This window comes from Leishmania mexicana, chromosome 34 (genome assembly GCF_000234665.1).
Source record: "Leishmania mexicana MHOM/GT/2001/U1103 complete genome, chromosome 34".
NCBI classification, from domain to species: domain Eukaryota; phylum Euglenozoa; class Kinetoplastea; order Trypanosomatida; family Trypanosomatidae; genus Leishmania; species Leishmania mexicana.
This window is the reverse complement of record NC_018338.1, coordinates 1,075,464-1,097,990: the sequence shown is the minus strand read 5'-3', so window position 1 is coordinate 1,097,990 and position 22,527 is coordinate 1,075,464. Positions and strand designations below refer to the sequence as shown.

The 22,527-nt window shown below is 57.6% G+C and overlaps 9 protein-coding genes across 9 annotated transcripts in view; all 9 read left to right on the top strand.

The window, feature by feature from the left end:
* LMXM_34_2900 (conserved hypothetical protein) overlaps positions 1–151 on the top strand; it is a gene marked incomplete at both ends in the record, with an annotated part of 1,918 nt that extends 1,767 nt beyond the window's left edge. Inside the window, one exon of the mRNA XM_003879237.1 lies at positions 1–151. Within this exon, the coding sequence (XP_003879286.1) occupies positions 1–151 (151 nt within the window).
* A 1,817-nt stretch (positions 152–1,968) lies between these two features.
* On the top strand, positions 1,969–3,792 carry LMXM_34_2890 (conserved hypothetical protein; the record flags this gene model as incomplete). Its single annotated transcript, XM_003879236.1, has 1 exon — positions 1,969–3,792. The coding sequence occupies one exon, from the start codon at positions 1,969–1,971 to the stop codon at positions 3,790–3,792; it is 1,824 nt and encodes a 607-aa protein (XP_003879285.1).
* An 849-nt stretch (positions 3,793–4,641) lies between these two features.
* LMXM_34_2880 (conserved hypothetical protein) lies at positions 4,642–5,067 on the top strand (the record flags this gene model as incomplete). Its single annotated transcript, XM_003879235.1, has 1 exon — positions 4,642–5,067. The coding sequence occupies one exon, from the start codon at positions 4,642–4,644 to the stop codon at positions 5,065–5,067; it is 426 nt and encodes a 141-aa protein (XP_003879284.1).
* Positions 5,068–5,891: 824 nt separating this feature from the next.
* Positions 5,892–8,114, top strand: LMXM_34_2870 (conserved hypothetical protein; the record flags this gene model as incomplete). Its single annotated transcript, XM_003879234.1, has 1 exon — positions 5,892–8,114. The coding sequence occupies one exon, from the start codon at positions 5,892–5,894 to the stop codon at positions 8,112–8,114; it is 2,223 nt and encodes a 740-aa protein (XP_003879283.1).
* A 554-nt stretch (positions 8,115–8,668) lies between these two features.
* LMXM_34_2860 (conserved hypothetical protein) lies at positions 8,669–9,124 on the top strand (the record flags this gene model as incomplete). The annotated part of the gene is made up of 1 exon (XM_003879233.1): positions 8,669–9,124. The coding sequence occupies one exon, from the start codon at positions 8,669–8,671 to the stop codon at positions 9,122–9,124; it is 456 nt and encodes a 151-aa protein (XP_003879282.1).
* Positions 9,125–10,608: 1,484 nt separating this feature from the next.
* On the top strand, positions 10,609–12,276 carry LMXM_34_2850 (conserved hypothetical protein; the record flags this gene model as incomplete). The annotated part of the gene is made up of 1 exon (XM_003879232.1): positions 10,609–12,276. The coding sequence occupies one exon, from the start codon at positions 10,609–10,611 to the stop codon at positions 12,274–12,276; it is 1,668 nt and encodes a 555-aa protein (XP_003879281.1).
* A 1,924-nt stretch (positions 12,277–14,200) lies between these two features.
* LMXM_34_2840 (putative aminotransferase) lies at positions 14,201–15,571 on the top strand (the record flags this gene model as incomplete). Its single annotated transcript, XM_003879231.1, has 1 exon — positions 14,201–15,571. One exon carries the CDS (start codon positions 14,201–14,203, stop codon positions 15,569–15,571), a length of 1,371 nt encoding a protein of 456 aa, XP_003879280.1.
* Positions 15,572–16,005: 434 nt separating this feature from the next.
* Positions 16,006–17,655, top strand: LMXM_34_2830 (conserved hypothetical protein; the record flags this gene model as incomplete). The annotated part of the gene is made up of 1 exon (XM_003879230.1): positions 16,006–17,655. One exon carries the CDS (start codon positions 16,006–16,008, stop codon positions 17,653–17,655), a length of 1,650 nt encoding a protein of 549 aa, XP_003879279.1.
* A 1,652-nt stretch (positions 17,656–19,307) lies between these two features.
* On the top strand, positions 19,308–21,248 carry LMXM_34_2820 (conserved hypothetical protein; the record flags this gene model as incomplete). Its single annotated transcript, XM_003879229.1, has 1 exon — positions 19,308–21,248. The coding sequence occupies one exon, from the start codon at positions 19,308–19,310 to the stop codon at positions 21,246–21,248; it is 1,941 nt and encodes a 646-aa protein (XP_003879278.1).
* Between the last annotated feature and the right edge of the window lie 1,279 nt (positions 21,249–22,527).

Sequence of the window (22,527 nt, the reverse complement as noted above, 5' to 3'; positions counted from 1 at the left end):
GCCAACCCGTACCCGCAGCTCTTCCACGTTCCACACTTTATGCACTGCCTGCCGCGTGGCATGCGCTCCTCCTTCTTCACCGAGTGCATCCCGAGGCCCCCGTCGACGACGCCGACCACCGGCGCATATGTGCGCCACCAGTTTGCTTTGAACCCCGAGCAGGCCGACAACCCGAACATCATTTCGGTGCTGCGCGAGGTGCATCGCTACTCTCTCGAGGACCACTATGGCCTGCTCATCGGCGTCGGCGACGGTGGCGCCTCTTTTGAGAGTACTTTCCTCTCTACCACAGCTGCCTTGGCGAGCAGCATCTGCTTCTTCCAGCGTGTTTTGACGCGCCTAGGCGAACCGGTCGCGCTTGCCATGCGGTGTAGTGTGACAGAGGGCCCGCTGAAGATCGCCGCCTACCAAGGTCAGTACAACGACGCTGACAATACCCGATCAAGCTACCCAGACGCGCAATTTGTCGGCTCCGTCGTCTACGCAAGCAACCACCCCCCCATTACCGGCCCGTACTTCTACTGCACGGAAGTGGAGCCGCCTAAAACCCCAGTCGTTGATACGACCGACGACGGAACGGGCAAGAAGGTGGTGGCGAGGCGGCGTGGTGTGCTGGACAAGTACCGTAGCCCTGCGTGGCTTCACGACGAGAACAGCTCGTACTACGACATCAGTGGTCCCTACGGCAGCCATGCCCTCACAAAGAGGGAGACCGGCGAGGTTTCGCAGCAGGAGCAGCGGTGTCTCATTCGTTTTGAGGTGCGCTGTGTGCTGTCGATGATCGACGAGACGGAGATGTCGTCACGCCGCGCTTCGGCCTGCCCTCGGTTAACGCTACAGGAGGACGGCAGCGACTCAACAGACGCCATTTTTCCGTACTTTTTGGAGTTCTTGCGCGAGCACTTCGACGGGGCATCCGTGAAGGAGGAGGCACACGCCCTCGTGGTGCAGATACCGCTACCCATGATCTACGCTGCCTTGCAGATATCCAGGATTCTGGACAAGAATGCTTACACCAAGGAGCTACGGGGCCCCTTCTAGCAAGAGTGCATAAGGGGGCCTGAGACCCGCGGGCATATCTGCCCCTCCGTGCGTGATGTGTGTTGCAGCAAATTCCTCCGTTTAGTCTTCAATCTGTGCGTAACGGTGCGCCGGTTTTGATGTGAACGAAGCCTTTGTGAGGGGCTCACAGGAGGCTTTTGGTGCACACGCAAAGGAAAAATAGGCGAACACGAGCGAATTATGTCGAAGGCACAGGACCAACTGACACCTGCGCGTCTCGCCCTCCTCCCCCCTCCGTTCCCACTCGCGTGTCTGTACGATGCTCGTGTAGTTTTTTTTCTTTTGTCGTCCCTTTCATGTACACTATCGTTAGGAACACCCGTCGCGTGTATTCTTGTCGTTCCGCCCTTCCTATTTTTTTTGTATACTTGGATTGCCAGAGCGTCGTCTTCCACACCTCTCGTCTGTTTGAGAGGCGGTCGCTCGCATGACACCAGCAAGCCTTGAAGCTACCGTGGAGAGGCGGGTGTTTTTCACCGGTCGGTGGGTCTGCATGCATCCCTTATGCTCTCCAGAGTTGTTATGAATCTGCGGAAGATGTGCTGAAAGCTCGAAAAAAAAGGCAGCAGGCCTTTCGCTGCGGTGCGTACCCCGCTCTTTTCCTCTCTCCTCTGCGCGCGAAATGCATGAGGAAGGGGCAGGAAGCTGCGAGCTTGACGAGATTCTGGCTGTGCCGAGAAGGAATGCGTTAGCCTCCCCACTTTCCAATGAACAACCTCACGCCCTTCCCTTTCGCACGTCCCGTTTTTTTTTTGTGTTATTGTTTCGTCGCCGTCGCCCTCTCTGGCGCACCGACTCCCTCTTGTGTATTTCTTCCGTCGGTCGCTCGCTTCCCTCGATCGAGTCTCATAGGGCATCAAGTCGTTGAAGCGTGGAGAACATAGAGTGAGTTACTGGTCCGTCGTCATGAAACGATACGCACATTCTTTACCGGGCATCGTCTCGCAGGATGATCACATCAGGCGCTGCACCGTAGTCGGGGTATCGAGGCTATGCACAGCTCGCCGCTTCCAGTCCTCCATTGGGGAGCAGCGCACCGTCGCCCGGATGAGCAAGTCCGCCTACCGTCACCCGCTCGCACCCAAGGATCCGTCGCAGCGCAACGTCACTATACCGATACGAGCGAGCTGCGCCGCCGCCTCTGCGTCTTCCTCGTCGACCTCTGCTGGCCTTTCGGCAGAGGATCTCAAGAAGCAGGCCCAGAAGGCGCTGCTGCTCCAAATGCAGCAGGAGGTGCTCTGGGAGGGAACAGTCATCGACGACGTGAATCACGCGTTGGTGCAGCACTTTGTGAAGCTCAGCACTAACGAGAAGTACCGACAAGCACGGCAGATGCTCGTCATCGGTGGACGGGCTATGATCGAGGAGCTGTGCCGCGCCGGACACAGGCCACGTCACCTGATGGTAGAGCGCGGCAAAGCGATCCCGGAGTTGCTCCATGACCGCCGGAAAACGGACGTCGTGCTTGTTGACAGGTCTGTGTCAGCTGCCGTCAACCCGGGCTCAGACGGCTACGTTGGTGACTTTGAGATCCCAACGCCACCGATGAAGGAGCAGCTCATAGCAAATCACCAGCGCCTTAACCGTGTGCTTGTCCTCGACAACGTCGAGGACCCTGGTGTGCTAGGCACCCTCCTCCGCACTGCCTCGGGGTATCAGTACGACGCGATCATCGCGACAAATCACTGCGCTGACCTGTACGACCACCGCGTCATTCGCGCTGCCCGCGGGGCGCACTTTCAAACCTCCGTCCCAATCTACACGTTGAAGGAGGAGGACGGCGACGACGTGTATGGCTTGCTAAATCACGTTGTCGAGCGCAACAACCTTCTGCCGCTCTGCTATACCGCACAGGCAGACGCTGCCGACGTGGATGGTGAGAGTGCCGGCATTCAGACAGGGTTTGTCTCCTCGTCGGAGGCGTCTGTTGGACGCGTCTTTCGGTCTAGTGTGGTGGGGGCGGCGCCCGTGCCTCTTCCGGCACCGCGGCGGCCCGACTCCTCCTACGCGGCATCGTCGTCGCGCGGCCTCGCCGGTGTCTCCGAGGCGAGAGAGGAGTTACTTTCGGACTTCTGCCTCGACCGCTTCACCGGCGCGTCCAGCGCTGAGGACGATGCACAAAGCGGCTACATTCTCTTTGCCGGCCCGAACCACAAGCGGAACATGCTTCGTCGTCTGGAAAGGAGATTGTCGCGGCGAAGCACGCGGCTTCTTCTCGACAGCCTCCCTTCTCCAAGCGAGACGCCGTCCGATCTGCTCATATCTATGTCAGTCGTGCTCTATACCCTCCGCCCGCGGGGCAACTGGGATTACCTGCCGGTGGAGACGAAGCAGGAGCACTCCACATTAGACTTGCAGGCGAAGCATGCCTCCGTTGACATTGGCGTCAACCGGCTGCGAGTCAGCGCTGATGACATCAACCTCGATGAGGCGGAGCAGCAAGATCGTGCGCACGAGGCGAATGAGTTCATGCGCTGGCGGCGGCTCGCACGTCGCCGCGGCAGCGACTACGACCATTGGATGGTAGCGGAGCAGCGACGGGTGCGGGCAATGTTGAGGCGCGAGCGGCAGCGTCGTGCGGCGCCTTGGGTGCCACTGCGTGACGCCAAGACGAAGCCGATGCCGGACTGGGTACCGAACATTATTGACGAGTACCGCCAGTCACTTGACCGCGACGCGCTGGCGCACGAGCGCGACATCAGCAGCAGCTACCAACGGCCACCGAGATGAGCACTGTTGGAAAGACCTGTTTCGGTGACGCTGGCATCTACGAGCAGGCTCCTTCCCGAGAGTTTTCCCTCCTTTTATCCTGCTCTGCTCGGCCGGTGCTAGGGAGCAGATGACCCATCGCCCTCGTGCCCGCACGCACAGAGAGAGGTGCATGGGCACGCTCACGAGACTGCTCTCTCTCTCTGACGTCCCCGTGCTGCTGTACCTTGCCTTCGGGTGCGTAACCTAAACACTGCAGCTGCTGAGGAAGGAGGCAGCAACAAAAATCACATATATGCAATGAAATCATGCGGGCTTAGAGTCTTGCATCCCACGGGTACTCTCCCGCATTCTGCCCTGAGCGGAGTAAATGTCTGCACTGCGCACGTGCCCTTGTCGAGCCTCTCCTGTTCTTCTTGTGCTGCGGAACGCTGAGAGCACACATGACTGCACGGGGAGTCGTATGCCCGGCCTTCCTCTGTCTTTTCTCTGTTGGACTCCTCCCTTTTTTCCGCCGACATGGTCTCATTTGCCGATCTCTCCTTCCGCGCTGGACAGAGTGCGCGCCGGACCGCTGCCCTTCGCTTTTTGCAGGGTGCGCCGCCTGTGTTGCTCCCTGATTACGTATCCGAGGACAGAACTCACAAGGCCCGCGCTGCGCACATCCCCGGTGCTGCTATCGAAAAAAAAAACGAAGGCCTTGCACAGGTGAAGGTCGCCTTAACTGCCATTTCCGACGCTGTTCCTACGAAAAAGAAAATTGTTGAGGGGTCGCTTCTACTGCGAATTCACCGTGGGGCGCCTGAAGTAGTTTTTTTTTGTGTGCGTGTCGCATTCCTAATTCTGTCCGCACTCCGCCGGGGTGCAGCCATGACGCTGTACTCCATCTACGTGTTCAACCGCTACGGGGACACCATCTACACAAAGCAGTGGAGGCGTACCAGCGCTGTGCAGCACGGCGAGGACGGTCTCGTCGCTGGGTTTGTCTACACCCTCCAGCACATCAGCTCCCAGCTGTCCTCCACGCAGACTGGCGGCTTGCGGGCCGTGCACACACCACTGTACAAGGTACACTACTTGGAGACAATGACGGGCTACCGCGTTGCTCTCTTTACGGACAAGGCAATGAGCACGGCACTCGTGCAAGGCACCCTGACGGAACTCCTCAAAGACGTGTTTATCCGTACCGTGACGAAGAACCCGTCGTACCGACACGAGAAGGGCATGCTCGTCACCGGAACAGAGTTTGAGGATGCCATGGAGGCGCTCTTCCGCCGCAAAAAACTGCTTACTTGAGCATTTGATGTTTCTCGACCCTAGAGGGCGTTGGTGGTGTCGTATGTGTGTGTCTGTGTTGCGTTCCTCTGACAATTCAGCGATACCCTTGCGGGGGCTCGTGTTGTCGCTTGTGGGGAGGGGGGTGACATCGCCCCCATCTTGCGCTCCATGCCTTCCTCTCGTCCAGGGAGGACGGCGTGGAGGAGTGGGAGGAAGGAAACCACGGTGCATCAAGACATCATCACGAGAACGCGAACAAAGAAAGGTGTACTTTGTCTTTGCTCGCTGATAGTACGCCAGGCACACCATGGACCGGAACGTGCTGCAGTCGCGGCGATTTCCGTAGGCATGATGGCAGTTTTGCCCATCAAACCCTGCACGGCTGTACTGCCGGCCCCGCATTTTTTTTTGCGCGTTTTGGGTTCCGCCACGGAGAGCCCCATCGGGGACGGTCGAAATGGGGCGTCGTCCCAATCCACTGCTTGTTTTCGTTTCCCGCCTATTCTCTCTTTCTTGCATGGGGGAAACTTCTTTCCTTTTTCTCATGCAGGTTATGCGTTGTTGCTCACGCCGGCCTCTACTCGCTCACACATCTGCACCCCATCCTCCTCCCTCATGCACCTCTGCGTCTCCTTTACATAGACCCAACGCTGCAGCGCCCGGTTGCATGCGTGTGAAGATGTAACGGAACTTGCGCGCGCCGGACCTTTTTTTTTGCTTTGTTTCGGCAGTGTTTCTACATTGCCGGTGCTGCTCTGCACCCACCCTCTCTCCCGGCACGGGCGCCGGCCGTTTCGACTTTCTTCTCTGTTTTTGTTGTGTTCTCCGCCTCCTGCACAGTCATGAGCGCCGTACTCGTCGATACCCGTGGCCACAAGTACCGGCTGGAGATGGCTGTGGATCCCGAGCGCGGCTCCTACGGTGCACTTTTTGCACAGGCTACAACGTACCGTGCCCAACGCCTCCCCCCTCCATGCGCGGAGGACATACCGGTTCTTGTGGAGGGCAATGCTACTAAGTCGGGCGCCAAGTCATTGGTGAGCGCAGCACTTGTCACATACATTCCACTCACTACCCCTCTTCAGGAGTCGGACACCACATCCGAAGCTGCCTCGCTGCATCTCGTCTTGCAGAACATTCGTCTTCGCCGACAAGCTGATCACCCGTACCTGCGCACTCTGATAGATGCCTTCTACACGAACCAGGCTCCAAGTTCTCCAAGCTCCACAAGCGGCGGCGTCGGCAGCGTCGTCGTCATGAAAGGACCCGGTGCGTCCCCAGCGACCTCGTCACCTCCAGTCGAAAATCTCGTGAAACAGGCAGGCACCGCACAAGACAGTGGAGGTTCCTACTGGCCTGCCGGCGCAGTCGTACCGGCGCTGGCCTCTTCGTCATCAATAACTGCGCTGGTGGTAGTGGAGGAGTACATTGATGGCTGCTCGCTCGCCGACTACGCCGACGCCGTGGCAAAGAGACGCCTCAAGCAAGGAAGCCTCAAGATTCAGAACGACGCGGCGGCCATTGCGTGCCAACTTGCGCAGGTCCTGCTGCACTTACACACTGTTGGGCATGTGCTGTGCCGCGATCTCCCCCTTGACTGGGTGCAAATGGACGTCAACAAGGGTTGCGTGCAGGTTCGGCTTCCTCTCTCTGCGGTAGCGATGCTCGATGCGGTGGAAGGGCCGACGAGCTCTGCGCCGGCAGCGGTCATGGAGTCGCCGTGCACGTCGTTCATAGGCGACTCAACAGGCACTGTCCTTGGTGAGGGAAAGTGTTTCGTTTGTGCACCAGAGATGAGCGAAATGTCCGACTGGAATGCAGTCTTGTCAGCGCCATGCGGCACGCTTCCATTCTGCGCTGATGTGTGGGCATTGGGGCTTCTGATGTTGCAGCTGTGCTCCTTAAATCACGAGAACCTCTCCGGGGCCACAAATGCGACTGAACGCCTTCATGTGATCCGGAGTCATCTGCCCCAACCAGCAGCTCTGCTCCCGGCTGACACGGAGGAAGGCATGGCCGACCTCATTTGTCGCTGCCTGGAGTGTTCTCCCACGAAGCGGCCGTCCATTTCGACGCTCCTCAAGTCTAGCGCCATTGCGAAGCACCGCACCTTGACAATGCTTGAGCCGAACCGCACCGTCATCCACCTCGCTGAAGCCGTTAAAGCCATCAGGAGACATGAACGCACGCCTGCGTCGGTGCAACCGACTGCACCACACTCGCGAACTGTGAGCATGGTCGACACAGACCTTCCTAACAAGGTCGTCGACAACTCCTTGATATCTCTATCGCTACAAGATCTGCACTGGACGACTCCACCCAGCTTTCGCGACGTGTTTGTGCCGATGGCCGTGTTGCCTCCAGGAACAACAGAACCGTGTGAGCTGCCAGGCGGCAGTGCGTCAAACGACCCAACTGCCACAGCCACCATGCCGGCGCGACAACGCCTAGCTCCGTCGTTGGCAGCAGCGACCGAGCAGGCACTGCACGATGTCGCGCGTCTGCATGACCAGTACCGCGACATATGTGTGATGGCCACACAGACGTCTACTTCAGCCATGCCCTCTGCGCAAAAGAGCACCTGCGCAGCGTTGCGGGAGCGCGTGCAGAACACTCGGCAGCTGCCACGCGACATCACCACCACCACGACCATTATGGGGGAGCTCACTGAGCACTTTGACAAGCTGGAGCGCAGCGACCCTAAGCTGTGCTTTCGTTTCATGGAGCTACTTTTGGAAGGTTTCGCGACCTGTCCGTCGGACATCGCCGCTGTGACAGATAGCGTTGCCCTGGCCGACATACTGTTGCACGCCTCTGTCGCGGATACAACGGCCACCGGTGACGCTCCACCGGTCCGCCAAGAGGTCCCCCTTGAGGAAGTGACACAGCACTCGGTGCCTGAGCCAAAGGAGGCTGTTTTCAACATCGCCGAAACGCTGCGTGTGATGCCGTCCATGCCGGCGCATATGATCTCGTCTGACAGGGCCGCCAACACGTCTTCGGTTCTCTACAACTCGTGGCTACGGAAGCAGCGAAAGAAGCACCTGAAGATGGACGAATACTAACCCGTGAGAAGAAGAGGGCGGCCAGCGTACGTCTTGTGCGCAGGTCTGCGTGTACGTATGTTTGCCTAGTGCGACACAATGGATTTGCTTTCCAAGCTTGTTTTTTCCTTTTCTGGTGGGACGGTGCCACACTTGATATCTGTGTCATGTACGTCCTCCGGTCTTATGGGATCTAAATGGGCCAGATACGAGATGTGCACATGGCAGATTCGTTGTTCTCGATGGGCGCGTTTTCTTACTGGGCGCATACGTGCCCGTCGATGCACGCTGTGTGCGTCTGCACTCGGTTGCTCCCTGCTTCGGTACCGCTAAACCGCCGTCGATGTTGCCAATATCGAATGTGCAGCGATCATTTCTCTCGCTTCTATACCGCCTGCCTCATCCTCTTTCTTCCTCTCTTGGCACACGTAACATCACACACACACACACACACAATGCATCGGCCGCCTCGCCAATCACGCATTTTGCACGGATGCGAGGTGCTCTTGCCACACACGGAGAGTCAGCACAGGAAACCGAACTCACTTCTCCATTGGCCGCTTCTCCCCGAAACCATGACGAAGCTAGTGCGAAAGCTGAAGCAGATGGCGAAGAAGCGGGCGCACCGAAAGACGGTGCAGAAGCGAAAGGTAGAGCGTGCTCAGCGCGAGCTCGAGCGCCGCAGTGAGCAGCAATCGCAGAAGCTGGAAGACGAGGTTGACCGCGAGATGGCGCGGCTGAATGGAGAACTAGAGAAGGACACCAGCGCGGGCACTGCTGCGAGCGGCCCTGGCATGGATGAGGCGGCAACAAACGTGGCGGTGAAGCGGGCGGTGCGCATTATCGGTGGCCTCGTCCTTGACGCCTCTGTCACAAAGAAGAAGCAGCTGACGCGAAAGCAGGCGAAGCGCAAGGAGAAGATGGTGGAGCGTGGGCTGGCGGTGAGCGACAGCCTCTCCAAAAAGTGGGACCACAAGAAGCGCTGTGTCAAGCTACGCGCGCAAATCCGAAATGAGGATTTGCACAGCTGACGAACGGAATGAAAGGGGCATAGGGGAGCACAAAATCACACGTGCGTGTGTGCCTGCGTGTATCTGCGGGTCTATATTGAACATCTCATCTTTCCGCGGTCGGATTTTGTGAGCGGGGACGGGGCGTATTGCTGTTACGCCCGTTTTCCGCGACGGTGCAACTGGAGTTACACGAGAGGAAGCGTTCTTGCCAAGCGCTGCTGGCTGTCGTACCCGTTCGTTTCTTGGTGCGAGGTCCTGTCACCTCCGTCTCTGCCCCTCCCCACGCGACGTCTGTAAGAAGGGACGGCTTTTCAATTTGAATGACGTGAGAGTGGTCCTGATTCCACCGATGTTGCTCGTGAAGAAGCGGCTAAGCCACTTGTAACAAACGTCCCTCACCACAAATCTCTCTGATCGGTGCTCTCTGCGGGGGCCAAACGCACGCGGGGTGCTTGTTGCTTGTTTACAAAATTACCACCGCGGATGACGCTAGCCACCGCTGCCAGCTGTAGAGCGGCGGCGATGGTGCACACGAAACAAATACACAACCGTTTCGCTTAAGCTTCTATAAGCGCACCGATGATGGGGGAGGATGCTCTCCCTTCTCTCACAGCTGCGTCGTGGCAACGGGGGGAGGCGGGGTTACGTGGCTGCATCGGCTCGCGTTTTTCCCGTGTTGATTCCCTGGTCAAGCTCTGTTCCCCCGCATTTCCTGGAGCGCGGCACATGTGGGGAACCATACTCTTCTACGCACTCACGAACTTTTTTCGGCCGTTTCTTTCTTTCTTGATCTTTGTCGTTCTGGGCGAGGGGGGGGGGACTCGCAGTGCGTGCGATTGCCGTTGTAGGCTGCACATACGAATCGTTACCGCCTCAGACGGCGACTGTCCTTCTGCAGCTGCTCGCGCTTCCTGAGCACGTTGATCACGTAAGCCGCCAACACTCCCCATCCAACTTCCCCCAGCTGTGAGGAAGAATAACGCCTAGTTGTGACGTGCACACAGGCGCTGTAGCATTGCGCACGCGAGAAGAGGCACTCGGCCACCCGCACAAACACGGTTGCAGCGAATCAACCCTCGTGCCGCCGCAATTTCGACCCTCCCTTGTAACGTGTTTCTCTGTTCCTTTAGCCCGTTGGAATCTCTCGCTGCTGCGTTGCAGTCCTCGTCGAAGGAGGAAACATCACGGGCAGTGCGTGCCGTGTGTCGAAAGGTCGTGGTGCTGTGTTTGCTGGCGGGATCTTTTCTCTTTTTGTGCGCTGTGTGTATGTGTTTGCGCAAAGGCTGTGCTGTGCTTGTCGGTGGTGGTGGTGGTGGTGGGGTTCAACATCGCGTTTTGTTGTTCCTGGTTCACTTTGTTCCATAAACTCCGGATAGTGTGGCGTAATTCCTCCTGTACTGCCGTCTCTCTTTCTCTCTTGGGCTGTTTGTCCCTTTCCCGAATCATCTACACCGCGCGTTCCTGGAATGGAGTGCCACACAGCACCAGAGCCGACGGACCTAATGGCTCCTGCACCACATGTGCCAGCGGCTACATCCCCTCTAGCAGCCGCTACAGCGACGGGCTTCGACGAGGATGACGTCCTCTCACAACCTGGAGGTGCCCACGCACCCGCGGTTATGGGGCTGACGATGCAGGCGCTGTTCGGTCCCATCTTCCAGGTGGAAGAACTTGACCGAGCCACAGCGAAGGATCCGGGTCTCATTGATACACGGTCCATCCTGCACGACCTCTTCGGTGGTGCCATCCGCGAAGATGACGTGCACCTCTTTCAAGAGGAGCGCTACGGTGTTGAGATGCTGGCACGAGAGATGAAAATGAACAAAGATGTGCTGGTGTACGAGGAGGGTGCGCGGTACTTCGGCAGCGCCGGCGCCGACGTACTGCGCGCCGATCAGAACGTCCCTTTTACGCTTCTGGAGAGCTCGCTGCCGGAGCGCTGGGACGAGAAGCGGGAGAGGACGGCGACTCCGTCCTGGTTGCTGGACATGCCGGTCATCTTTCCGAACCGACAGACGCTGCACGCCGACCCGCGCCCTTGCGACCCGTCGACCTGCGCATACTTGGAGAGCAACAAGTTTATGCTCTACACGCCGACCAACGTGCTCCGGTGGAACGTCAGTGATAAAGGGGTCTCGAGCAATAGCCGCATCGTGCGCTGGAGCGATGGCTCCATGACGATGCACGTCGGCAATGACGTACTGACGCTGCTTCCCTCGCAGGAGTCCACACTAAATCTACTCGGCGAGACGCTAGAAGTGGGTAAGGCAGGGATGGAAATCGATGCTGTGATTGCCTCCACTGTTCCACAGAAGCATCTCACCGCGCGCCTCGGGGAGGCGGCCTCTATCGAGGCTGCCCTCGCGCAGGAGCGCCGCCAGCGCGAATTGGCGAACCGGGACCGCAACTTGCCGTACGCGGACTCTGCTATGCCATCAATCAACTGGGCTCGCCCGCGCAAGGGACGCAGCATCCACGAAGAGTTTGTACGCGAGGAATATGAGATGCGCGAGCGGGAAATGAAGCGACGCATAAAGGATGGCCGGCCGATGACACTGGCGGAGCAGCTGCAGTTAGAGGCACGACTTCAAGATCATGTCACAAATGCCTCGGCGGAGCAACTGCAGGCGGAGCGCGAGGATCAGCTGCGTCGGGCGGCCCTCAAAGCGGCGCAGCGCGCGGAGAACCGCAGTCAGAAGCGGAATCGGTTTGACCGAGATCTCGACCTGCACGGTGGCACCGATAGTGGACGTGTCATGGGGGGTGACCCATTCCTGCGAGACAAAGAGGACGACGAGCGCGACAGCGATGAGGACGTCAGCGATGTCGACTCATTCGAGCAGCAGTTGGCGGACATGTACGCGCGAAACAACGCAACCGACGCTACGACAGAACCTGCTGAAAAGAAGCCCAAATCCGAGCGAAGTAACTCTCGCTACAACGGTTTGGCGGCGGCACTTCGGTCTCTGCTGACGCAAATTCCCATGAACGCCGAGGCGTTCGCCTCTGTGGACGGCACACTCACCTTTATTAGCATGAATGACACCCCCGAAGACGTAGTGAGGTCGGAGGTGCCGAAAATGCTCGCCGAGGTGACGGCAGAGCTGCCGATGGTGAACACACAGCGAGTGAAAGAGGAACTCGCCGCCCTCTTTCCTGGTGAGGTGTGAGAGAAGTCTGCGGTGCGAGCTAATGTGGCTGCGAGATGAACGATGCAGAATTCTGCATGCCCGTCTCCTTCGCCCCTTCAGCCTTTCTTCCCACGAACAGGGTCTTCAGCACTTCGAGCAGATTTCCTCCCGAGATCCTCTGCACCGCTTCTCCGATCTCTTTCCAGCCGTTTTCATCTTTTTCACGGCGCACTGGCCTCTCCTTTTCGTGTGTGTGTGTGTGTGTACGTGTACGTGTACGTGTATGTGTATGTGTAAGTTTTTTTTTTTTTTGGGGGGGGTACTGTGAAGGTGGTTAGGTGGAGGCCGGTCAGTTGCCTACCCTGCTGCTGCGCACACGTGCATGGTCTGCGGCGACAGTGGCGACAAGTACTTAGCGAACTGTGTCATCTGTGTGCCGAAGGCTGCTTTTGGTGCAAAAAAGCACGAGAAGATGCGTCTGTCTACCATCGGTGAGATCTATGACGTAGAGACGGATACCTCGAGAAGTGCGTGGGTAAAGGGCAGCCAAAGATAAGGGCCGCTGGCAGGGCAGCCGTATGTGTGTGTGTGTGTCTTGTATGTCGTATGTCCTATGTGCATGCGCACGGGTACCTGTCTGTACCCACTGTTCTTTCTGCTGCATGTTGTATCAGTGCAGGTGCGCCACATGGAAGGGAGTGGGTGGAGGCACGTGAGGTCTTTGTTGTCGTTATGTATCCCCTTCTTATCTTTTGGTGTTCTAGGGACAAAAAAACCAGAGGAAACGGTGCACTGCTGGAATCAGATGGACTCCGCACCGCTTTTTTTTACTATTGTTATTTTTTGTGTGTGTGTGTGTGCGTGCGTGTGCGAACATCACCGGCGTCGAAAAGAAGAAACCGCGGAAGGTGGCTCAGCTCTCTCTCCCCTCCCCTCCCCTCCCCTCTGTCTGTCTCTCCCTTGTCTTGTTTCTTCTTCCTTGTGCGGGCTCTCATCTCACGCTGACAAGCGAAGAGTGCTGCTCGACTGAGTGATTATTTCATTTATTCATCTATTATTTATGTGTTTGTTGTTCGTGCCTCTGTCGTACCACCCAACTAACGAGCTGATAATGGTTCTTTCCAGTGGCGATTGTGTGTGCATGCGTGTATGTGTGTAGGTGTGTGTGTGTGACTCAAGACTGTGCACGTCGTGTGCGTCGTTGCGTCTTGGCGTGTCTTTCCTTTTGGTGTGGTGTCTGAGCAGGTGCCGTTGTTGGATTCTTTCGTCGTCCTTCTTGGCCTCCCCCCCCCCACACACCTCTTTTCTTCTGTTCCCAGACTCTATGATCCGTCGAGCGGGTATACTAGGTAGAGAGGGATGCAGATGGGAAAATCCTACAGAGCACCGGCATCAGAGAGACACAGGAGTGTAGGGAGAGGCAGATGGTCGTATTCGTGTACATCGCGTTCTCTTCGAAAAGAGCGAGAGCAGTTGAGCAGCGGTTGCACGATGCGTGCAGACGCACCTCAAGGGGGGGGGAATAGTTGGGTATAGGCTTCAACTGTTTTCTTTTTGTTTGTTTCAGTTTAGCCACAGTCTCGTTAGCGGGTGCGTGGCATCATGCGCGGCTGATTTCTTGTCGTGTGCGACCTCATGTCCGCCGTCTGCTTTGGGATGTGAATCAGTGGCGACTCTCGCGCGCGCGCGGGAAGCAGGTGTCTTGCACTCCTCGTGTACTGCACTGAAGCGGGCAACGGCGACACAAGCTCGTGGAAGAAGTTTCGCCCCGCATGGAGTCTGCCTCATACGCCTTGTCATGATGTGCGCTCGCCATCTCTCATCTCTGCTACTCTTCGTGTCTCTGTGCGAATTGCTAATGGCGCAGTGCGCGTGGCAGTTACAAGAAGGTCACACAACACAGTGGCACAAGTGCAGTGCCCAAAGTCCTTGCGTGTGTGTCGTTCTTTGGCTATCCTTACTCATGTGTAACGCTCACGGACCTCCCCTGAAAAAGCGCAAACCGCAGCCTCTGTCGCCCACAGAGTCGCTGCCCATTTACCTCGACTACAACGCCACTACCCCGCTCTGCGAGGAGGCTTGGCAGGAAATCTGTCGCGTGCACAAAGCGTGGGGCAATCCCAGCTCAACACACCCCTACGGTCTAGCGGCGAAGTACGAGTTGGAAGAGGCACGCAAGAAGGTGCAAAAGGCGCTGAACGCGCCCTCATCAGAGTCCATCATCTTCACCTCTGGCGGAACGGAAAGTAACAACCTCGCCATTATCGGCGGCTTGCTCGCTCTGCGTCAACGGCAGCCCAGAAAACGCTATGTCGTCTCCTCGAACGTCGAGCACCCTGCCGTGGCAGAGGTGCTGAAATCTATCGAGGGCAGCGACCTAGGGACTGGCGGCACAGCCAGCATCGCCGACGGCGCCGAGGCGGCATCACGCACCACAGTAAAGACGGTGCGCGCCGAAGTGAACCCTCAAACGGGTTGCCTTGATGCATCGACACTGCGGCAGGTCCTGAAAAGTCTCCCTGGTGGTCCCGAGTCCGTCGCCCTCGTTTCCGTCATGTTTGCGAACAACGAGATTGGAGCCGTCAACGATATCAAGGAGTTGTGCCGCATAACGAAGGAGCTCTGCGGGACGTCGTGTCTTTTTCACAGTGACTGCGCCCAGGCGTTGGGGAAGGTCCCGGTGGATGTGCAGGAGACAAACGTCGACCTCCTTTCCGTCTGCGGACACAAATTTCACGGCCCAAAGGGCGTCGGCGCGCTGTACATCAAGCCCGGTGTGGCGGTGCACAACATTCTCTTCGGCGCCGGCCATGAGCGCAGCATCCGGCCCGGTACGGAGAACGTGCTTCTCGCTGCGGGTATTGCTGAGGCGCTGTTGTTTGCGTGCAATAATATCGATCGCTTTTCAACTGTGATGCGAGACACCCGTGATGAACTGCTGCGTGTGCTCACGGTGGAGCTGGCGGCGTACGACATGGGCCTCGTCGTCAACGGCGCCATCGCGGTCGCTCTGCCCAATACGCTCAACTGCGCGCTTTTCAGGCGGGTGCCGAACAGGAAAACGGGCTCGCCTGTCACCTATATATCAGCGCAGCGGCTAATCCTCACCGCCGGGGATGAGGTGTGCATATCGGCAGGCTCCGCATGCCACTCCACAGCTGATGAAGGAACCGAGATCCTCGTCTCTGATCCGCTCAAGGCGGTTCAGGTGAATGCGGATCGAGCCATCGGTACCCTGCGCATCTCAACTGGGCGCAACACGACCATGGAGGAAGTGCGACGAGCGGGTAGGATTATCGCACGGCGGGCGGCGCAGCAGTTCGAGGAGTGGTGACAGCACTGTCTTTCTCTCTCTCCCGCGGTGATTCGTCCTCTGAGTTTCCGACGCTGCGAGCAATGCTTCCCACAGAAGGGCGGTGACGAGGTGCTAGTTGAGGGTGTGCGCAGCTGAGAAGGCGCCTCCCGTATCATTTGCGCATAAAAAAAAGTGAAGTGAATAACACCATCGGCAGCCTTAACAACAGCGACGCGCATCGTTACATGCGCACTGGCAATGGCGTCGTCCAGCTGAGTGCGAGGTGACTCGCCACTTTAAAGAGTGAGAGGTGTGGATTGCCCTTTCCGATTACCTGAGACGCACGACGCTTCCTATGATGACGGCCCTATTTTGCGGCACGTGTACGGGCTGGGGTATGGCAGAATGAGCCCAAAGCAGAAGCGATTCCTCATTCCCGAATCGGACGCTCCTCTTTTCGCTTTCCCATTCCTATGGACAGATGCCCGCGTGCGTGCGTGTATGTGTCCTGCATGAGCTCTGTATTGTTCTGCGGTATTCCACACAGCGTACCGAACACGTGGGAGGTGCACCAGGCGCCTCCGGCGACGAACTTGAAGGGCCATCATGGCAGGTCTCATTTCTCTCTCGATGTGCACGAACTGAAGTTCTACGCAGACTTCTATAATGAACACCATACATGCTGTTGGCCACGGCTAGTGCTCGACGCGCACCTTGGTAAATCTGCCGAGGAGGTGGCTCACGCTCACTCCGCTGTCGCCGCGTCTGAAAACCTGAAGCGGACATTTCTCGGACCGAGCGCGGCAGCTGAAGACACCACCGAGGCTTCTGTATCGCTATACACGGACCATGTGGCTAAGGTGATGGAGCAGCTGTATATGGCGCAACAGGAGAAGGCGCCCCGCGCAGCGTATGCGCGTCGCGCGCTGTTTCACCAAGGAGTGCCGCCCGTGCTGCGCTGCCACGAACACAGCGACTCCTTTGTCTACGTGCTGAGTGGACAACTCCGACTGTTTCACAGCTGCCGAATCAGGAACTGGGTGAGTGATCACCAATTTGATGAACGTGAAAGTCACTGTTCGCATGGGCCTACCGCTGACGACCTCGCGCGTGACGTGTTTCCTCTGGTGCTTCTAATGGCTCCTGGGGATGATTGTGCCGCGTACGTCGACGCCGAGCCGCCCGTGGCTTCCGCAGCGACTCAGTGGCGCACGAAACCTCTCGTCCTCGCACTTGAGTCGGTGGAGACCGTGCACTCGCCTTCTCTGAATGAAGGTGGGGAGGAACACGAGATGTGGTGCGCTGCCTATACACCTTTCACGTGGATCTGCAACCCGCTTGGGAACGAGAAGGTCTCCGTGCTGATCAAGTCTACCGCTGCGATGCGTCGCCTGCCGCGGGCACAGAAGCACGATACGGCGACATCAGCTGCGTCCAAGCGAAGTGCGATGACGCAACAAATCGAGTCGCCAGCCGCAGAGCTACCGGTTTCGCTACAGCCACTGTGGCTTTCTTTCACCGTGTACGCGTCGGAGTACGCGTGTGAGGCCGCGAAGGAGCGAATCATGCGGGCATTGGCGTCCAGTGACGTGTACAATCTTCATGTGACGAAAGGTATGCGCTTTGGCCTCGGCGGAGCGGACTTTTACAAGCGCTCTGTGCTGGGCCCGGATGAGGAGGCACTCTCACACGCGCGGAACCGGCGACCTGCCCAGCTGATGCGACTTCTGGACGACAAACTGGAGCTTGTGACAGACGCGCCTTCGAGGGAAGCTGTCGGGCTGCCTTCGTTGAAGGTGTCTCGGCATGAAAGTGATGGCGAGCCTCCGTCGACGGCGGCTGGTGAAGAGTGCCAATCGCCTCGCTTGGTTCCTTCCGTGGTAACGTATCGTGTTGCTCAACTCTGCACGGTGCGGCCGATCGAGCGGGAATGGTGCCGACTTCCGAAATCGATCACGCTTGCTTCCGTCCTACCGGGACCGGCAGGCATAACCCCATCGCAGAGCGGCTGGCCGCTGCGTGTGTTACCCCACGCGAGCGAAGGCGCCGATCCTGTTGTGGAGCTGTCTTCACTTGCCACTCTACAGGACCTTGCGGCGGCATTGCGCAGTGTGTCGCCATGATGCACTGCAGGCGGCGAACCGTTTGTGGCTGTGGTTAGTTGGAGCGCGGAGGACGTCTCTCGTGTTCGCCGTCCCAACTCACTTCCTTCTCTACCCTCGACCTGTTTGTCAATTTTAGGATGCGTGCAACTCTGAAAGCCCATGATCGACATTCGAACAGAAGAGCAGGGAAGGAGTCCATGGCGCACGCATGTGAGGGGCACTCGCGAACGCGTACACAGTGGACTTCAACTGTTTTGAACAGTGTCGGAGAGAGGGGGCTGCGCCGTACTAGGCGGTGCGTTCATGCCTCCTGCTCGGGCATTCCGGATCTGCGGAGCGCTCCGGCGAACGCCGTCGTACAATCCTTCTCTTCCTCCCCTGTCTTCTCGTGTTGATATGTGTGCTGCTTCTCTCCTTCTCTATCAGGTGCTGTCCTCCTTGGAGGTCTGCCGTGCTGCGTCGATCCCATCCACTCCCTCATCATCATCGTCATCGCCATCATTACGAGCATCGCACTGGAGAACTTGGTGAACGTCCGTGCTGCACGTGAGAGCGTTTTTTCGGGTCTAGGCGCGCACCTGCGCGACCCTATATCGTTTGCTTTGCGTTTCTCTATTTCACATCAGACACCTTTCCTCTCGACGCTCTGGTCGAACTGTGCTTAGTGTGTACAGACGCATACCAACATACACGTGCATCTACCACACTCACTTATTTGGGGACCTACGGATCTTGCATCACGCACAACAAAAGGAAGTCGAACACATCCACGGGCGCGTTGAAAGATTTTCAGAATCACGTGCACGATCGAACGCATTCACCTGAGTGTACGCTGGTGAGTCAGCACCCCTTCTCTCGAGAAAGATCGAAACGCTCTTCTCGGCTGTCGTATACCAGGGTGCAGACAACAGCGTCAGACCGCTTCCCTTCACGCAAACAGAGCAAGTTCACGGCCTTCTGTTGTAGCCCCACACCTTCGCTTGCTCTGGAGTAGTCAGCGTGATCGTTTTCCTTTGCTGTTCGCTCAGCTTCTGCTCTTATTTCTGCTTCCCTCTCTCGCCGGCGCCTTTTGGCCCACGCGCACCTGTGGGTGCGCGCGTGTATCGCACTTTGAAGCTGCCCGTTTTTTTATTGTTGTGGTTGCGTGTTCTCCCCTTCCCCCTCCCCCGCTCGTCTGTCCAAGCGTCCGCTTGCTTCGACTTCGGCCGCGTTGTTCTTCGCTCTGCGGCCCAGTTCTGCTGCCTTTCTTTTCCCTTTGCCTTCCTTGTAAAGGGAAGTAGTGAGCGATCGGGTCTGACCTCTGTGTCTCTGCAGCTGAGAGTCGCTCCATTTCCTTGCCCTCGTTTTGCTTTTTATTATTATATTGAGGCGGTGTGGTAGTGGTGCTCTTCTGAACTCGACACCCCTCCCCCACCGAGTCATACCTCGTCGACCGTTTCTATTCACGTCTTCTCTCTCTCCCCCTCGGTTGCTTCAAGGCCCGTTGTATTGGACTGCTGCTGCTACTTTTATACCGAGGTGTTGCCCCCCATCCCCCCCCCCCCACACACACACCTCCCTTTGCTTCACGGTGAGAGAGAGGCCACGCAGGGTTCCAGCACCATACAGACGCGCACATCATTTGGTTCTCGTGTGGTGCTTCCCCTGCACTCGGGCACGCCTTCGCCACCATGAAGGGAACGAGAACGGCTTCCTTCTACACCAACATGGCCATTCTGTCGACCGTGTTGGTGTCGGAGTCGCTGTCGGCGACGCTCATGATGCCATTTGTGGGGCTGTTTGTGGCACACTTGGAGGACATTCCTCCTAGTGAGGCGGGCTACGTCTCTGGCCTATTGATTTCTATATATCAGCTCGGCCAGATGCTGACCGGTAAGCTGTGGGGGACGGCGAGTGACCGGGTCGGGCGGAAACCAATGATTCAGATGGGCCTCCTCGCCAACGCCGTTGTATCGATCTTCTTTGGCCTGAGCCCGAATTTGAAATTCTGCATAATCACACGCTTTATCCAGGGCTGCGCTAACGGAAACGTGCTCGTTGCGAAGACGGTGATTGCAGACATCACCGACAAGGACACGGAGGGTATTGGGTTTGCTGCGATTAGTATTTTCTGGGGTGTCGGCTCTGTGGTCGGGCCGGCGCTGGGCGGATATCTCTATAACCCGACGCATCACCCCGTACTAGGGCTCTGGCTGTTCACTAGCGGGATGGCGGACAACGACAACATCTTTGCGCTGCATCCGGCCCTGCTGCCGTGCATGGTGATCAGCATCTTTTCAGCGATCACACTCCTCATGATTTCAAGAGTATTGCCAGAGACCAGCCGCCGCCCAGTAGAGCCGTTCATGTCGCTCTTCATGTCAGGATGGCACCGAGAGCGTCGAATGTCTGACTTGGCGAAACAGCGCGGCAGGGGTGCTGCCTGCCGCTCCAACGGTGCCGAGCAGATTGCGGTTATCGAAAATGAAGACGATGATGAGAACGCTGGGGCCGAAGATGCTTGGGAGAACGTCGTGGCTGCCGAGGACTTTAGCGGACACCCCAGCTCCGCGCCCTTGCCTCCGCCGCTTTCGAAAAAGACGTTCCCGTGTACATACACGCCGTCGGCGCAGGAGAGCCTGAACCAGGCGGCTGCGCTTCCCCCCTGGACGAAGGACGCTGCCATTCAGAGCCCCAGGGCAGGCATGGGCGGAAGTGCTGGCCGGTACGGCCTCTCGGAGCGGTACACGTCCCGTGCCGCTTCTTACTCCTCTTTCGTGGGCCTTCTCCAAAATGCGCGTTGCGGCGAGAACGACGCTCTTGGTCAGCAGCGGCAACTCGGCGACGATGTGTCTTCGCCCCCACTTCACTGGTTAGGCACGCATTTCAAGGAAAAGATGTGCAGCGACATCCCTATTCTGGGTCATTCTCGGGAAGGCGCCTCGGACAACGGCTTAACAACGCGCTCTTCTGAACCGATGGTATTCGGGTACCGCGAGGCGTTTGCGCTGCCGACCTCGCGGAACGTAATGATTATCTACATGTGCATCGCCTCCACCGAGAGTGCACTGCTTGAAGTCATTCCGCTTTGGGCGATTGCGGAGCGCGAAAAAGGCGGTCTTGGCTTCTCTTCATCCGATATTGGCGCTCTCCTGTGCATCTCCTCGATTGTTTATGTCGCGGCAAGCTTGGCCTTTAGCAGCCTCCTGAAGTGCTTTGGCGGCGCCACACGGCCACTGTGGGACCTATCAGTGCTTCTTTGGTGCACCACCTCCATCCTTACACCGTGCTGTGCGTACCTGACAGACAAGTCCACCATCTTCTACAGTGCCGCCGCAGCCACCTCGACGCGCGAGATAGGCCTCTCCTGGTGCTACTCCATTATGTTCATGTACGTGGTGCGCAGTGCGCCGGACGAGTGTGTCGGCTCCATCAACGGCATCGCTCAGTCCATTGCCTCTTTCTCGCGCATGCTGACGATGTCCGTGATTCCGCCAATCTTTGCGTGGTCGCTGAACGGCATCGCGCACCCATTTCCCTTCAACTATCACTTCGTCTTCTGGATTACGTGCCTGCCGCTGCTGCTGAGTTTTGTCCTGTCCTCTATTCTCCCAGTACGGGTATCTGGCTGACAGATGCATGCTCTCGCCACCAAGTCCCATGCTTTGCATGGTGAGACGGTGCTTCAAAACAGAAATAGAGGACACGCAAGTCTCCGCTATGTTACTTGAAAGTGTTGTGTGCGTGTTCTGGTCTTGTGCAGCTCCTGCCTTTCTGCCCTGCGCCTCCCTCTGGTTGCCAAAGAGCCGACAGCGGAGCACGTGAAACAGCTTACACTCATGACGCTTTTCCGTTTGACAGTGAGCCAGATTTGGTGACGCCCTTTTACCGAACTAGAAGTCTTCCATGAAAGCTGCCTCTCTCAACTCCACCGTAATGCTTACAGAAGGAGAGAGACACAGACTGTGAATCGATACACCAAATCTTGTCCTCTTTTTTTATTGCATTTTCGCGGCTGTGCCGCCCCTCCGCCTCTCCTGGCCAGTCTTGGGTATCCGAGAGATGGGCACCAACAGTAAAAGTGGAGACACGCACATCAGAGCTGCTCTTCTCGTGTTTGTTTGCTTTGGCGCCCCTTTACTCGGCACGGAAGATGTGGTGTTGAAACGTGGCACCGTGTTGCTGTCGCATCGCTGTCGGGTGACGTCCGGTGCGAGGCAAATACCGCAGGTGCACTTGCATAAGGGTCGGAGCAAGTGCACAAGTCTTTTCTACGCGCGTTCTGTGCACGCGTGCACGTGTGCGTGGAGAGCCCTGTTTCACCTCTGCGAGCGGCTGCTCGGTAACTGGCGTGGCCGCCCAGTGCCATCGGAGTTGCACTACCGCGAAAGGTGACGCTAACGAGCATGTCGGCGTGTATGGAAACAGATATACGTTGTGCGTGCACAGACCACGTAGGAAGCAAAGGCAGCCCTGGCACGCTCTCTCTCTCCCCTTCAGCTCAGCGTCTCCTGTCGAGCGACGAAACTCCAAAAGGAAGGGGCAATGCGCGTTCTCTCTCTGCAGTGTCCCGGATTACCACCACATCCAGCCCTGTCGACAGGGGGAGCGCAACTGCCGCCATACCATAGAGGACTCGTCACATACCTTTCCCAAGCGTTACTTCTTGCTCTCGCTGGCCTCTTCGCTTCCCACCTTCGTTTTCCTTTCCGCTTGAGTATGTGCGAGTTGCGGAGATGGGACTCCTTTCGTTGTCGTTGTTTGCGCTGTTTTTGTGTGTGAATGCTTTTTGTGTGCCATCCGTCTCGCTGACCCTCTCCAGGACACACACACACGCGCCATGCAAGCAGACAGGCACCCTCCCCCTCCCCCTCTGCATCCACTCTATCCTCCCTGATGCTTCCCGTTGTG